This window comes from Oculina patagonica, chromosome 5, assembly GCF_052425735.1.
Source record: "Oculina patagonica isolate OP01 chromosome 5, crgOcupat, whole genome shotgun sequence".
Lineage (NCBI taxonomy): Eukaryota > Metazoa > Cnidaria > Anthozoa > Scleractinia > Oculinidae > Oculina > Oculina patagonica.
The window spans coordinates 3728541-3744566 of NC_135762.1; the positions used below are offsets into that span (position 1 = coordinate 3728541).

Here is a 16026-nt window from a genome sequence, read left to right on the forward strand (position 1 = left end):
CTGACCCCCGCTTTTATGACGTTAATGCTGTGTATTACAATGTACGTCATGTCGCTTTATGGTCTACTGCGACATTTATATTCGTTTTATTCTGTGTAGCAATATCTAGAACTTGAACATGCTGAACAAGGCTGGTCGGACCTTTCGAAATACTGTTAACATATAACTTTGTGTCAGCTTTACAGTAGCATTTAGCTGGGAATAGTTTTTTTATGTTTGTCTTTTGTGACTTCCGGTGTGTCTTTTGATATTGACAGCTGGTTATTTGATACGCCAAGTGAAAACCAGTCGGCAAGCGACAAGCACCGAGAACTTCGATACCGTCCTTCGCTTTGACCGCCGTGAAGGCTTTTTGTTCGTCGGTAGAAGGAAAAAGGAAGTTACCTCTGGACATCTGCTTGCTGATTTGATAAACACAGACAAGTGAAGAACAGCAGTTAGATAGAAGAAGATCAGTTTAGACGCTGGATCGTGGAAATGAAAGGTTTTGTGCTGAGCATTTTTGTTTTCTCTGCAGTTATCATGGCTGGTGAGTTGATGCTATTTTAGTGAAGTGGTAACAACAAGACGCGGAAGAACTATGGAACCTAAAATTTTCGTATGGAAAGACAGTCTATCATGGTCGTTTATAATAGAATATTTTGTCTGTTTAAGGTTTATTTCGTATACCTTCAAGGGGTGATTTTTTCCAAAATAATTTTTCAAGCCAAATGAAAGATTTTTCTCCATTTTTCCAAAAAAAATTATTTTAAAAACTTGAAACGTATTTTTTCAACATAACTTTTTAGTCCGCTAACTGTTACAACAGTTCTAAGCTAATTAGAATGTGTCATCTGCAGAGTCTACGTGATGCTTGATTAAACGTTTGATCTTTATTTCAGAGCTTTGTAAGCTCGTAACGTCGAATTTGGTCACCTGCTAAAATCGAATTCCGCATACAAATTTCGTTATTGCACTTCTAGCGGAAATTCGAGGCTTTGTGTGAAGATGGATTTGCGTGAAAAATTTCCCCAGGAGGTTATCGGAGAAAAACAAACCAAGCACTGATTTAATAGCCCGGTCATCTGAGAACGTGTTTGTGGTCGTTTGTGGTATGGGCGGTGTTTGTTTGCGAAGTGACAGAAATCTCATAATTTTCTCTTGATATGGACACTCAGAACTAGACTTGAGGGAGCTAAAACTCCAAGCAATTTTGTTCAATTGACCTCAAATGTTCAGAGGAGTTAGTTTAATATGTCAGCAACAAAAATGTGTCGGCGATTCTTTTCATTCTTAATTTTCTTGCGTTGAGAAACTTAGCCCTTCTTCTAAAATGCTCGCTCTGTAACGTTTTACTGTAATCGAGAATACGACAAAACTCCGACTCGGACACGTTTTTTTAGCTCTTTGGGAGCGGAAAACCTCGAACAAATCAAATTAGCGAAATTTAAAATTCGTTGTGACTAAAAGCTTTCAATAGCCGATTCCGACTTTTGCATTTAGACGACATGAAAAATTCAACAATTTATTTTATCACAAAATGGATGAAATATTTAGATAGCCAGTTCTATAAGCTTTAATAATAATTTGATATAGGGTTTTATGTATCTACAATTTAACCCGGACACGCTTTAGAGTTTTGACGTGAGACATCCCTAAAGGTATTAAAAACTTGCAGGATCTAAAAACAAGCAGGGAATAACCAAGTAAAATGCAAGGCCGGCGCTGCTGCTGCTGCTGCCTGCTGCTACTGCTACTGCTACTGCTACTGCTACTGCTACTGCTACTGCTACTGCTACTGCTACTGCTACTGCTACTGCTACTGCTACTGCTACTGCTACTGCTACTGCTACTGCTACTGCTACTGCTACTGCTACTGCTACTGCTACTGCTACTGCTACTGCTACTAATCAGAGACTACGTCTAGTCTTCTTCAGGGCCAGTGCTATTATGAAAAATAAAACGGTTCTGAAATTCTTAAATTTACAACGGTATCAAAAGCAAAAACATGAAAAATCTTTGAAGGTTAAGCGAAAGAAATGAAGGGAGTGCTTTTGAGAAATTACACAAGCAATTAAGGTAGCTCAAGCTTAATGTGTGCGTATCTATCATGATCTATACTATGTTATTATGCAACAGTCGAAATATAAGGGTTTGTATGAGAAAAAAAGGGGAAACAAATGGTTCTGATAGGCAGGAGATTTTAATTAGTGTTGATTAAGGCGTCCCAGTCTGTTCGCAGTTGCAAGCTGTAATGAAAGAGGGCGGACATGATCGCACTTGAATTTACATGAAATCGATATCTTACAACACGTTTTAATACTTCGGAGTCATTTTACTTTTCCTTTCATTTCAGCTGAAGCCAACAAGTGTTACGTTTGCACCGGCTATGGTGATGTCTGTGCAAAGGATAAACTAGAGGCAGACAAAGCCAATAAACTAATGACATGTCCCTCAGGAATGGACCGCTGTATGGCGGTCTGGCTTGAAAATGGTGACGTCACAGGAATAGCGAAATCGTGCGCCAATAAAGCAACGTGTGATGCCACCAAAAAAGCCTGTGATGACGTCACAGTACAGTGTGCTGTCAGCTGCTGTGATACTGACGAGTGTAACGCGGGCTCAGCTGGATTACCAAGTGAGAGAAAAATTCACTTGTTCTCGAGAGAGTAAACTATTTTTTTTCTTCGTTATTTAGTTACTTACTAAAGTATACGCTCTGTTGTGTATACTACCATACATTAAAGGCGTAACAGAACCTCTGACACGTGTTCTCAAAAAGCACGATATCACAGTAGTAAACAAACCACTGACCACCCTCCAACAACAGTTCCCGGCTCCAAAATTTCGACCTTCTTTGGAATCGCAGACAAACGTTGTCTATAAAATTCCTTGTGCTGAGTGTTCATGGTGTTACATTGGTGAGACGGGCAGTGCCTTCAACACCAGGAAAAAAGAACACCTGAGAAATGTTAAAACCGTGGCAAAAGGTTCGAGAATCGCTAATCACAACTGGTCCAATAATCACGCGATTGACTTTGATTATACATCTGTCATTGACAAAGGCGGCTCTAGAACAAGAAAAACTTTGGAATCGTGGCATTCGAAGCTAACTCCCAATGCGGATAACAATTCCTGTCCTTTACCTGGACAGTACAACATTCTTTTTCACAAATATTCTTAGTTATTAGCATTTTTATTTCGCAACTTCACACATTGCATATTTTTACCTTTTTACATTTTACCCGTCGAAGGCTGTAGTTCAAACAGCCGAAAGCTCGTATTTTTTAAAGTTTTTAAGCCAGAGATCGTTTTAAATTTTATAATAAAATTTACATTGTGAATGAGCCAAAATCTTTGTTGAACAGTTCTGACAGGAAACAAATACTCCAGGTGTATTGCGCTTTAAAGAACTTTCCCGAAGAGAGTGGTTTTTGATTTGATTCGTTTATTACTTAGTTTATTACAGTACTTTTCGTTCAATGACTATTGAGCGTGTTAAATGAAGACATGGCTTTTTCGAGAAAAAACAAGGGTATCGTGTTACTTTCGTTTTCAAAAAACAAAGGTATCATGTTACAAAAGTAAGAAACACAACAGTATCATGTCACAGTGTTTGGCAAAAAGCCAAAAGTATTCCGTAACAAACAAAAGTAACACGTTACGGTTGCTAAAAAGCTAGCAACAAAACAGCCGCTTTAAGGTGGCCCGCGGCTAATTCCGGGAGCGAAGGTGCTATTTTTTAAATCGAATTTTGGGGATGAAAACCGTAACCGATTTCTTTGATTTTTGGTAGTCGTAATAACAAATGTTTAAATTTTATAAATCTTTACCTTTTAAAGCCCAAAATATAAACAATCGCGAGAAATAAGCACTTTATGGAAAACCTTTTTTTCGAAAATATGCGAATATTTTCAAAACGCGAAGATAGATTTTGCCTAGGTTTCATGTGAGCAAGTTTCAACTAAATCGGCTGGGTAGAAATTGCTGCACAGTTGACTGTTTATTTTTCGCATAAAAATATTGTAATTGGATATTTTCGCCAGCTATTGCAACAATGCTTAATTAATGCTAAGATCACTTCTTTCATTTGAAAGCTCAATACCTCCTAAAAAGTTGCTGAAAAATCTGAAACGATCGGATATTCTCCGCAAAAGTTATAATCAAATGAAGCATAAGTGGTTTACGGTGCGAAAATTGCAAATTAGAAAAATTCAGTCTTTTTCGAATTAAAAAAAATCGACCGATTTTTTTCTTTTAATTTTTAGTATGCAAAAATCCAACATATAAGCAAACGCCCTCATCTAGTTTCGAGCGTAAAGTCTCGATGAAACTCGTCAAATTTGGCTCTTCAAGATAGCTACCTCTCTTCCTTCAGTTTAAAGCGCTTTGGAAACCCCTCAACTAACAGTAAATTATTCAAACATGCCGCATTCTCAAGATTATTTAGCACCTGGAAATGAACGCCCGTTTATTTCAAGGTGCTTAAAAATCTTGGGAATGCGGCAAGTTTGAATAATTTACTGGAACACAAGGGTTTCCAAAGCGCTTCAAAATGGAAGACGAGAGGTAGCCATCTTCACGTACTAAATTCGGTGAGTTGAATCCAGTCTACACACACGAAACTAGATAAGGCCGTTTGTCTACATGCTGGATTTTCTCATACTTAAAAATAAAAGAAAAAAAATCGGTAGTGTTTTTGTAGTTCGAAAAACAATGAATATTTTAAAAAATACACTTTACGCACCGTAAACATCTTCTGTTTTATTTGCTTATAACTTGTGCTAGGAGTTTCCGATCTTTTCAGAATTTTCAGCATTGTTGTAGCTGGTATTAAGCTTTCAAATAATCAATGCAATCAAAACATTACACAAGCGTTGTTGTAACAACTGGCAAAAATACACAAGCATAATATTTTAAAGCTAAAATCTAACAGTCAACTGTGCAGCAATTTCTACCCAGCCGATTTCGTTGAAACTTGCTCACATGAATTCTTGGATAATTTGAACGTATTGACAGCAATAAGAAAAAAATCTATCTTCGCGTTTATAAAATATTCGCGTTTTATTAAAAAATAGGTTAATTTAAAAGTGCTTATATTTCGTGTTCACTGTTTTTGTTTGTTCCAAATTTTAAAGCTTTATTAAATTTAAACATTTGTTTTTTCGACTACCAAAAATCAGAGAAATCGGTTAAGGTTTCCATGCCCAAAATTCGATTTAAAAAATAGCACCTTCGCTCCCGGAATTAGCCGCGGGCCACCTTAAACAGAATAAGAACGCAGTTCTTGTTTTTCAATTAAATGACAAAAATTTACGTATTGAATAAAACAGTTCTGATCTATCAAAATGCACGTAAAAATTATTTTGTTTGCAAGCAAATTTTGTGCAACAAAGTGACTCCGTAGGCCGACATACACCAATAGCTCAACCCATGACATAAACCATCCCAACAACTATACTATGTTATTATGCAACAGTCGCAATATAAGGATTTATATCGGGAGAAAATGCAGGAACGGCGGAACATTTTTCCAGGTGGAGGGGGCTGACTAGTGACTTGAAGTGGGGGGGGGGGCTTAAGAGACTCTTCTCCTAGTAAGTCTTTAATTTTTCAGAAAAAGTGGGGAGCTAAAGCCCCCCCCCCCCCTCCGGCTCTGCCATCCCTGTTCTGATAAACAAACTGAAGAGATCAAGAGATAAAGAGTGGCAGGAGATTTTAATTAGTGTTGATAAAGGCGTGTGTATCGTTCTGTCCCAGTCTTTTCGCAGTTGCAAGCTGTAATGACAGAGCTGTGAAAGGGCGGACATGATCGCACTTGTATTTGCATGGATATCTTACAACACGTTTTACTACTTCGGAGTAATTTTATTTTTCTTTATTTTAGCTGATGCCATCAAGTGTTACGTTTGCACCGGCACTGGTGATGTCTGTGCAAAGGATAAACTGGAGGCAGACAAAGCCAAATACCTAGTATCATGTCCGTCAGGATTGGACCGCTGTATGAGGACCTGGGCTAAAAAAGATGACGTCACAGCAATGACGAAATCGTGCGCTAGTAAAGCAACGTGTGATGCCACCAAAAAAGCCTGTGATGACGTCACAGATGGACAGTGTGCTGTTAGCTGCTGTGAAACTGACGAGTGTAACGCGGGCTCAGCTGGATTACCAAGTGAGAGAAAAATTCATTTGTTCTCGAAAGAGTAAACTATTTTTTTTCTTCTTTATTTAGCTACTTACTAAATTATACGTTCTGTTGTGTTTACTGTTAGTATTCAAGTCATTTGTGTCACAAGCAGAATGCGTTAAGACGGTCTGGCTTTATGACAAATGTTCTAGACTAAATTCTTCAAGTAACTTAATAGTTTAACTAGTTAATCATTAACTACTATTGTTTACGTTGTAATTTCAAAATTTAGAACCGTTATTTTATCCATTCAAGCACTGACCCTGCAAAGGACTAGTTGTACTATTCGAAATATTGGTTGATTAAAAGTGCCCTTGCTGTAGTATAGTACCAGCCTTGCAATTTAATTAGTTTTCCACGGAAATGATACCCTATTCTATCCCCCCCCCCCCCCCCCAACCCATGAAACTACCCCAAGTCAGCCTAAACTACACAACACGCGGACTGGTTCAAGTATTAAAGGATCCTAGTCAGCCACGCCTCTATTATTGTTTATATTCGGGCAACTGCGGGGAGTCTCGTTTCAAATTACATGTGACTCGCGTACAAAGTCAACAGACCGCGACGAAATTTGACAACGGACGAAAGTTTTCACTCGAACAACTTTAAAAGATCTGCCATGTTAGGAATAAACATCGAAGATGGTGACAGCATAATAGATATCGAAGAATCCTGTTCTCCGGGGCCATCTTGAAGCACAGATATTTATGGTTCGTCCACACTTTGGAACGCGAGATGACATCGGGCATCCTACTTACCATAGTTACTTACAAACTAATATTTTAACGGCAAATTAAAAGAAACCAATAAAATAAACGCTCGAAAGAAAGTACAAATAATTATTTAAGACTTTCATGGTAGTTTAAGATGTGAATATACTTCGTACGCGAGGATGCGCTTGGATTGTCCGCCACGATTGAAAACACTCGAATTTAGATGGCATTTAAAATGGCGGATTAGGCTCTTGATACGCGCAAAGCATCATGGTTGACTATAAAGATCCTTTAACATCTTCTCTTTACATTTTAGCTGATGGCATCAAGTGCTACGTTTGTGCCGGCACAGAAAACACCTGTGCAAAGGATAAACTTGAAGCAGACAAAGCTCGATACTTGAAGACATGTCCCTCATCAATGGATCGCTGTCTGACGACCTGGGCTAAACAAGATGGCAAAACAGCGTTGACGAACTCGTGCGCCAGTAAATCAACGTGTGATACTGTCAAAAAGGTCTGCGATAACTATAAAGATGGACAGTGTACTGTCAGCTGCTGTGACACTGACGAATGTAACGCAGGCTCAGCCGGATTGCCAAGTAAGTGAGAACTTCTAAACTTTTCATAGACTAGAAATGAATATTTATCTGACCTTCAAAGGTGGGACTTTCTATGTTCTGTTGTGCGAACTGCTATCGGTCACCTTTCGCTTGAACAAGGAGTATTTGTTTCGGCATGCTGCCACGTGGACGCATTTTTAGCTTTCTGCATTCTCGTCCTTATAGCCCTTATCACAATTTCTTAGCCGGCGAACCCTTGGCACAAGAAACAAAGGGCTCTGGGGACATAGAATTTTTGAATAAATTCGAATTTTCATGATTGGCTGTTTAAAACAAAGAATTCTTGAACGGAAGGCAAAAATGCACCGACTCTTTCATTATTCTTTTGAAACATCATGACTGCAATACATGAAGACCGAAAGTCATGTAGGACTGCAAATCCTGTGTCTTTAGAGTTCTTCCTTTTTTTTCGTGCCAAGGCCCCGCCGGCTATGAGAAACGAAAAGGGATCTGGGGACAAAAATGAGCTTACTGCACAACTGATGATCTGTTTTTTCACAGGTAGCGATCAAACGATCGGTCCATTTGTTAGAAGCGTTTTGCTTTTGGTGGTGCCCTCCGGACTTATAGTTTTTTATATTTACTGAGCTGGTACGTATTTTGGTAAAAAGACTTCTTACTTTCCTTAAAAATCGTATGGTTCTATTTTTTCCATTTTTGCCTCCAGGACAATAATATGGCAAAGGAATTATTGGTCACGTGACCTTTTATTACGTCACAAATCTGCTTTTATGCTTCCAGGAATAACAGAAAATCTTTTTTTCATAATTTTCTTTTCCCTCCTTCTTTCTACATTTAATACAACCAATGTACAATGTCATTTGAACTACTATTAAGACAAAAAGGCAGTCAAATTTAGGATTCTGACCAATATACAGCAATACTATACACTAAAATGTCTAATGAAAAATAGTGAATTGTATTGAGTTTCTGATTGCATCACACTTTCAACAGCACGCTGGTAAAAAAACAGGTTGCAGTTTTTGTTATAATTTGTACTTCTGTTCTTGCTCCAATTTAATTTCTTTTTCAACTTTCATTTTCGCAGATGGAATCAAGTGCTACCATTGCCTTGGCACGAAACACGCATGCACAAAAGATAAACTAGAACGAGACAAAGCCAAATACGTCAAGACTTGCCCCAGATCACTTGGCCGCTGTATGCTGTACTGGACAATCAAAGACAACCAGGCAGTGGCGATGAGCACGTGCGCCGATAAAACGTTTTGTGATGCCACAAAGCAGGCCTGCAGTGACAGCTCAGCGGCAGATTGTGCTGTTAGATGTTGTGAAACTGACGAGTGTAATGCCGTCTTCTTTTGTTGCGTCCCTCTCTTTCATTGTGTTCCTGATGTCCTTTAGCTCTGTGCTAGGCCTTGCACTTATCAATCAGGCATAAACATGAGTAATCATAGTAAAATATATGAAGATACAAACCAAAAGCAACTTAGTCTGCGAGCAGGTTCTCTTCTTTGGGAGCAGCGAAGCTTAAGAAGTCCAGATCTGGCCCTCTCTCAGTCACGTAACGCTACGCTTTCAGGATAGCTCCCGCTCCCGAGACTCCTAAAGCGTAGCGTTGCGTGACAACTGACCCACTCTGCCGGCTATTCAGTCATACTTGGGAAAGTCAACGCGAAACCTAGACAAGGGAGCAGTGTGAAACCCAAACACGAGAGCCTGTTCACAAGCTCAAAAAGATTGTAATCGAGAAATGATTTCTTTCACTCCTTTCTTAAACTTTGAATCAATGTTAGGGTCATGAATGGTCCATCAAAATTTTACAGTGCTGGCAAATTAAGGCGTCTGCTCGGAATGCTCGCAAAATTTTAGTAGGTGCTCGTTTGTTCGTGCTTGCATCGCGACTTCGTCGCTCAAAAGAGTCGACTTGTGGCAAGTCTAATACTACCCCCCCCCCCCCCTTCTAGTTTTCAGCAAAACTGCTGATACCTATACATTTCCTTTAGGGTACCTTAGCACCTTAAGCATTTAATAGCAAGAAAATAAACACAGTTTGCTGAAATACAAGCTGCTTAGAACAGGCGTGTTGCCTTGGTGTAGTCGTTTTGTATCGTTTCCTTGTTGTTTTGGTCGTTCTTTGTTTTACGTCACTGGTGAGTTTCACAAGTTCTTACACAGAGAATGAGCCAAAGAATGTTTCTCTCTCTCCAAAACCTAAATGGTGGATCTCAAAGGAATGAGCTAATGCTAGCTAATGTTTCTCCCCCACCCCACCCCCCGCCGAAATCGCATGCCAATATTACGCGATGACGTCATCGCTTAAAAAGGAAGAAAACCCCTGGGTATACATCCGCTAGCTGACTTGACAAATACAAACAAGAAGAACTGTTAGAAGAAGATTCTAAGACGCTGGAAATGAAAGGTTTTGTGGTGGGCGTTTTTGTTTTCTCTGCAGTCATCCTGGCTGGTAAGTTGATTCTAGTTCTTTATCAAACCGTCGTCGTTAGTACAGAAACTTTTTATGACAGTTCTTTCTTTTAATCCAAACGTTTCGAAAATTTCGGTCTGAAGTCAAATGGAAAGGTCCCTTTCGGTTCGGTTCGATCGTAATATTTGGGACAACTCTGGAGGTGGTCCACTTCGATCTGAGACAGGCCGAACAGACCCAGAAATTTACCGTTCCATTTTATAAACCTACAAGTAATATAAACAGAAAGTTTGGCATTGCAGGCGTGATCGATGCAAGGCGTAGTAGGATTATATTATTTAATAAAAAGTTTAATAAACGTGAAGCGAGGCTGGAGGCCTCGCGTGTTGCGTGACATATAAAGTTTTCGTGCGTTGTCGGTTTCAAAAAACAAGTCACAGCAGTGAACTTAAACTAGACTGAAGAGAGTTTCGAGTCGATTCAGGTGAACTTTTTCACAAATCGTGCCTTGAAAAGCAGAGTATTTTACCGTTTCAACTGTTTCAGTTAGCATTCAACGCGCTATAAAATCCACGATATTAATTACTTGTGCAGGATCGTGCAGGATCGCATATCAAAATGCAAATCAAACACGGCCGACAAATTTGGAGCACGCTTTTTGCTAGCACTAAAACTGAAACAGGAAATACTCGACGCATCGTGAAAATTGTCAGTAATTGCTCCACCAATTCTTTAGTAAACCCAGGTTCTCCGTTTCTTAGAGGGAATAGAATTCTCAAAGCAAAGACCAACTTCAAATAACGAACAGTCCCCCAGGGGGGTGCTCCGGCTTGTTAATGACGGGGATGATCGAAGGATTTTTTTGGGTTTAAAATTTTCGATTCCGGGATTTTTTTGGGTTGGAAAATATGGCAAGTATTTTTTGGGGTGACTTGATTTAGATAGGGGATTTTTTTGGGTATTAAAAACGAACTCAAGTGCCGTGGCGCGGCCTTGGCGAATTTATTGTATGATGAATAAACAAAACGAGTGTTCTTTGTGTTATGTTATTGCCCCTCCTGAAAATTTAGGGGTAATTTGACAAGGGATTTTTTGGGGGGTTATTTTTGGTCCAGGGATTTTTTTGGGTAATGTCGGAAGACTTAGGGATTTTTTGGGGTCCTGAGTTTTGCCTCCATTCGATCATCCCCGTCATTCAAGAGCCGGAGTACCCCCCCCCCTCCCCCTGGGACAGTCCCTTAGGGAAGTTTCCAGGGAAGCCTTCTGCCCTCATGCCCCCACATAGGTTTGCTGTTCTTTTACACTAACCTTTCTCATATGAAGAAAATGCCAATTGCACAGGATGTTTACATCCTAAACCAAAAAAAAAAGCTTAAATGGAAAAAATCGTTCCGTTCAGTAGAGGATGCAAAAGCATACAGGAATCACTTGAAGCTTCGGTGGCACTTCAATGCGAAAAAACGACAGCCACATTTACAGCAGTTGGTTAGGCGACTTAGGTCCCAGTAGTATGCGACATTGTGACACGACTGAAAAGACTAGGGCTATCCCAAATTAAAGATGCTGAAGTTTTCCCAAAACGTTGCTTGGAATTTCTAAAAAAATTGCTTAAAAGTTGCTCCAAAATCCAAAAAGTTGCTCGAAAGTTGTTCCAAAAAGATCCAAAACGCTGCTTTTGAAGAAAAAATCTCCAGGCATATGCTAATTTCCCTTTGAAGGTAAAATTTCTAAGCATTTTCATGCAATTTAACAAAACAGTAATATTTGAATAACATTTTAAGGCAAAATTTCTTTCACTTAGAACAATCGTGAAGGTACTGAATGATCCGAAAGTTGACGAATCTTCTCGGCATCCTCGGAAATCTTCGGCAAATTTCGTTAATTTTTGGAGAAGTTCGAGAAATGCTCGAAAACGTTTGTATGGCCTTCGAACAACTCTCGGAAATTCTTCGGTCTTGAAATTGCAAAAAGTTGCTCAAAATTAGAAAAGGTTGCTCGAAAAGAAAAACGTTGCTCGAAAGATGAAAAGTATCCCAAAAGTTGCCGGATGTCTTTGGAACGGCCCTAGAAAGGACGGACGTGATCGCACTTGTATTTTTAACAATTATCCTGCAAAATCGCGCGAAATATCGCCTGATATTTAGCCGACGAGGCCGTAGGCCTATTTGGCTAAAATCAGACGACATTCCGCAAGATTGAGGAGGATTATTGTTTTATTATTCAACAAATTGTCAACGAAGCACATTTTGCTGATAGAAAAACTGTATTTATACAGCGCTTTCAGTGCCGTAGCAAGGGTAAAATAAGTGGAGAGGAACGCGAGCGCCGGAGGCACGAGCCGCTAGGGGGGTACGGGGGCATGCCCCCTAGAGGCTTGGAAATGCTATTTCCAACATTCTCCAAGAGCTATTTGTGATTTACGCATATCGCGAATTTGAGACATTTTTGACATTTTAAAGACATTTTGAGACATTTGAGATTTCGTTGTTGTTCATCACCTTACGTAAATTAAAAAATGAAAAGAAGTACAAATGTTATTGTTTCAAACCTCTCGGGAGATAAAATTTTACTTTTAACATCTTATACAGGTCTGTTTTTTTACTTTTTGGAGAAAAAAAAACTGGGGGGGGCACGGCCCCCCCCGGCCACTCCCCTTACTACGGCACTGGCTTTACAAGATTTCGGACGAATCTTCGCAACCTACCTATATCGCAGGATATCTGTTATGTACGGATGACAGATAACGTTAAGATTTTGACCATATATGGGCAGCGCGCGCATGTGTTGATTAATAATCATCGATATCTTACAACACGTTTTACTACTTCGAAGTCCTGCGTCTTTTCTTTCATTTTAGCTGATGCATATGCCATCAAGTGCTACGTTTGCAACGGCAATGGTGATGCCTGTGCAAAGGATAAACTTGAAGCAGACAGAGCCAAATACCTAGTAACATGCTCCTCATCAGTGGACCGCTGTATGACGGTCCGGGCTAAAAAAGATGACGTCACAGCAGTGGCGAAATTGTGCGCAAGTAGATCAGATTGTGATGCTGCCAAAAAAGCCTGTGATGACGTCATAGATGGACAGTGTTCTGTTAGCTGCTGTGGAACTGACGAGTGTAACGCGGGCTCAACTGGATTACCAAGTGAGGGGAAAATTCATTTGTTCTCGAGAGAGTAAACTATTTTTTTTTCTTCGTTACTTTGCTTCTTACTTAAGTATACGCTCTGTTGTGTAACAACAACAACAACAACTTTATTTGCACCCTATACATTCAATTAAATTAACAATACAATAATAAAAAAATAAAGTAAAGTGCATGGCTGCCCAGAATAACCACGATTGGCTAACAAGATTGGGCAGCCATACTTAGTTTTTATTACAATAATTTATAAAAAGGTCAGGTATACTTAACATTTACATAGCAAACTACACAACACACAAAAAACTAAGTAGGCTTAAAGAAAAATTAATGTAAAAAAAGATGGAAAATGAAGTATACAGACAGGTTAACTAGCAGAGTTAAATCTAGAGTTATAAATATGAAAGGTTCAGTTAATAGCTTGTAATAATGCTTAATTTATACTTTTCTTAAATTGTTTAAGTGACAGAAGCTTAATGTCATCACTGATAGCATTCCAGATTTTAGCGCCCTGATATCTAATATTAAAGATTCCATAATTTGTTCTGGTTTTGGGTAAAGCATAAGTCATTCTAGAGGAAAATCTTGTATTGTAACTATGAGTTTCTTTTGCCGAAGTGAAAAAAAAAACATCAAAATTAGAAGGGAGAAGTTACGGGAGAAGTTGTGTATACTGTTAGTATTCAATTCATTTGTGTCACATGCAAGCAGAATGCGTTAAGACGGTCTGGCTTCTGAATCATGGCAAATGTTTTAGACTAAATTCTTCAAACAACTTATAAGTTTTACTAGTTAAGGGGGGGACCTTCTTAACTACAGATCTAGAGCAGTTGCTAAGGAATTGCCCAAGATGGTTTTTGGTGGCAAGCTATTTTGAAGCGTTCGGCAATCCTTAACGGTGAATTTTTGGTAAGGAGGACAATGATTACGTAGTAGTTTTAAATTTTTGAACCATTATTTTATCCATTCAAGCACTGACCCTGCAAAAGACTAGTTGAACTATTCCAAATATTGGTTGATTAAAAGTGCCCTTGCCATAGTATAGAACCAGCCTTGCAATTTAATTAGTTTTTCACGGAAAATGATACCCTATTCTATTCCCACCCCCCAACCCATGAAACTACCCAAGTGAGCCTAAACTACACAACACGCGGACTGGTTCAAGTTTTAACATCTTCTCTTTTTATTTTAGCTGATGGCATCAAGTGCTACGTTTGTGCCGGCACAGAAAACACCTGTGCAAAGGATAAACTTGAAGCAGACAAAGCTCAATACTTAATGACATGTACCTCATCAATGGATCGCTGTTTGACGGCCTGGGCTAAACAAGATGGCAAAACAGCGTTGGTGAACTCGTGCGCCAATAAAGCAACGTGTGATACTGTCAAAAAAGCCTGTGATGACGTCACAGATGGACAGTGTGTTGCCAGCTGCTGTGACACTGACGAATGTAACGCCGGCTTAGCCGGATTGCCAAGTAAGTGAGAACTTCTAAACTTTTTATAGACTAGAAATGAATATTTATCTGACCTTCAAAGGTGGGACTTTCTATGTTCGGTTGTGTGCGAACTGCTATCGGTCACCTTGTGCTTGTGACGTCAGCTGAAATACAATGCACAGCAATGCAATACTGAATAAAATATGAGATAAACGGCACGATATTACCACCTCCGGTCGCATCTTGTTATAAACCAAAACTTGTTTTTTACAATGATAACGTTACTCGGTCTCGTTTTCTTTATGTTTTACTCGAAACTGTCAGAGACCAATGGATTTAGGTTCTGCGTAATCCTTTTATTTCGCCTGGCCCCGAGAAAGATTTAAAACAGATGGAAAGGCAGAATTTTTATTCGTTATTTGTAGACTCTTTGTATATCGACTCGCTAAAATACAGCAGAATATATTCTTACCAATATACAGCAACAATATACACTAAAATGTCTAATAAAAATAATGCATTGCACTGGGTTTCTGACTGCATCACACTTTCAACAGCACATTGGTAAACAAACAAAACAGATTGTATTTTTGTTATAATTTTCACTGCTGTTCTTTCTCCAATTTAATTTCTGCTTTACCTTCCATTTTCTCAGATGGCATCAAGTGCTACCATTGCCTTGGCACGAAAGACGCATGCGCAAAAGATAAACTAGAACGAGACAAAGCCAAATACGTCAAGACTTGCCCCAGATCACTTGACCGCTGTATGCTGTACTGGACCATCAAAGACAACCAGGCAGTGGCGTTGAGCACGTGCGCCGATAAAACGTTGTGTGATGCCACAAAGCAGGCCTGCAGTAACAGCTCAGCTGCAGATTGTGCTGTTAGATGTTGTGAAACTGATGAGTGTAATGCGGTCTCGCCTGTTGCGTCCCACTCATCCAGTGTGTTCCTGATGTCCTTTTGCTCTGTGCTTGGCCTTGCACTTATCAATCAGGCATAAGCATAAGTAATCATAGTAAAATACAGCTAATTCGAGAAAGGTTGTCGAAAAAAAAAAATTCAAAAGTGCACGCGATAAGACCAAAAGGTGGTATGGATAGAAAGGGGTGGTGAATGGTCCTTCAAAAAATGCGTGTCTCGCAAAATTTTAGCCAAATTTCAGGGTCTCGTCGTCTCGAATTTTTCTTTGACGCCTTCTCGCAGTCTCGATTTCACTTGCAAGGCTAAAAATGTCTCGGGCTTGCAGAAAAGATATCAGTCTCGCCGTCTCGCAAAGTCTCACATTTACCATTCGACACCCCTATAGAAGTGGAGAGCTACCGCACGTGCAGAATACTAGTACAAATAAGGCCATCCCCTTTTTTTTCGTTTATCGTCGTGTTTTCTGACTTTGGGTCGGTCGGTCGGAATTAAAAAATAAAAACAAAACAAAAAAGTGGATAAGGAGTCTGGAACTAGGAGGCCCGGTACCTCAGCATAATATACGTAGAGCCTGGAAACAAGAAGACATGGTTACAAAGTCAACATGGCGGCAATGGAGGAGGGAAAATC

General features: G+C 39.5%; 1 protein-coding gene across 3 annotated transcripts; it reads left to right on the top strand.

Annotated features, from left to right (window-relative positions):
* Positions 1-75: 75 nt before the first annotated feature.
* Positions 76-15840, top strand: LOC144654863 (uncharacterized). Of its 3 annotated transcripts, none has more exons than XM_078515098.1 (6): positions 78-529; positions 2336-2617; positions 5867-6151; positions 7196-7480; positions 8003-8092; positions 15126-15241. In XM_078515098.1, the coding sequence occupies exons 1-5, from the start codon at positions 478-480 to the stop codon at positions 8086-8088; spliced, it is 990 nt and encodes a 329-aa protein (XP_078371224.1). In that variant the 5' UTR covers positions 78-477; the 3' UTR covers positions 8089-8092; positions 15126-15241. The 3 variants fall into 3 exon arrangements, with proteins under 3 accessions (XP_078371223.1, XP_078371224.1, XP_078371225.1); XM_078515099.1 differs by lacking the exon at positions 15126-15241 and adding an exon at positions 8550-8684; XM_078515097.1 differs by lacking the exon at positions 8003-8092 and having other exon boundaries at positions 76-529; positions 15126-15840.
* The last annotated feature ends 186 nt before the right edge of the window (positions 15841-16026 follow it).

Bases quoted from the DNA above. Each gene is read 5' to 3' on its own strand.
- LOC144654863 (XM_078515097.1), top strand. From the start codon at position 478: ATGAAAGGTTTTGTGCTGAGCATTTTTGTTTTCTCTGCAGTTATCATG. The intron at 530-2,335 runs GTGAGTTGATGC...CTTTCATTTCAG, and splicing joins CTCTGCAGTTATCATGGCTG to CTGAAGCCAACAAGTGTTAC. The intron at 6,152-7,195 runs GTGAGAGAAAAA...TTTACATTTTAG, and splicing joins GGGCTCAGCTGGATTACCAA to CTGATGGCATCAAGTGCTAC.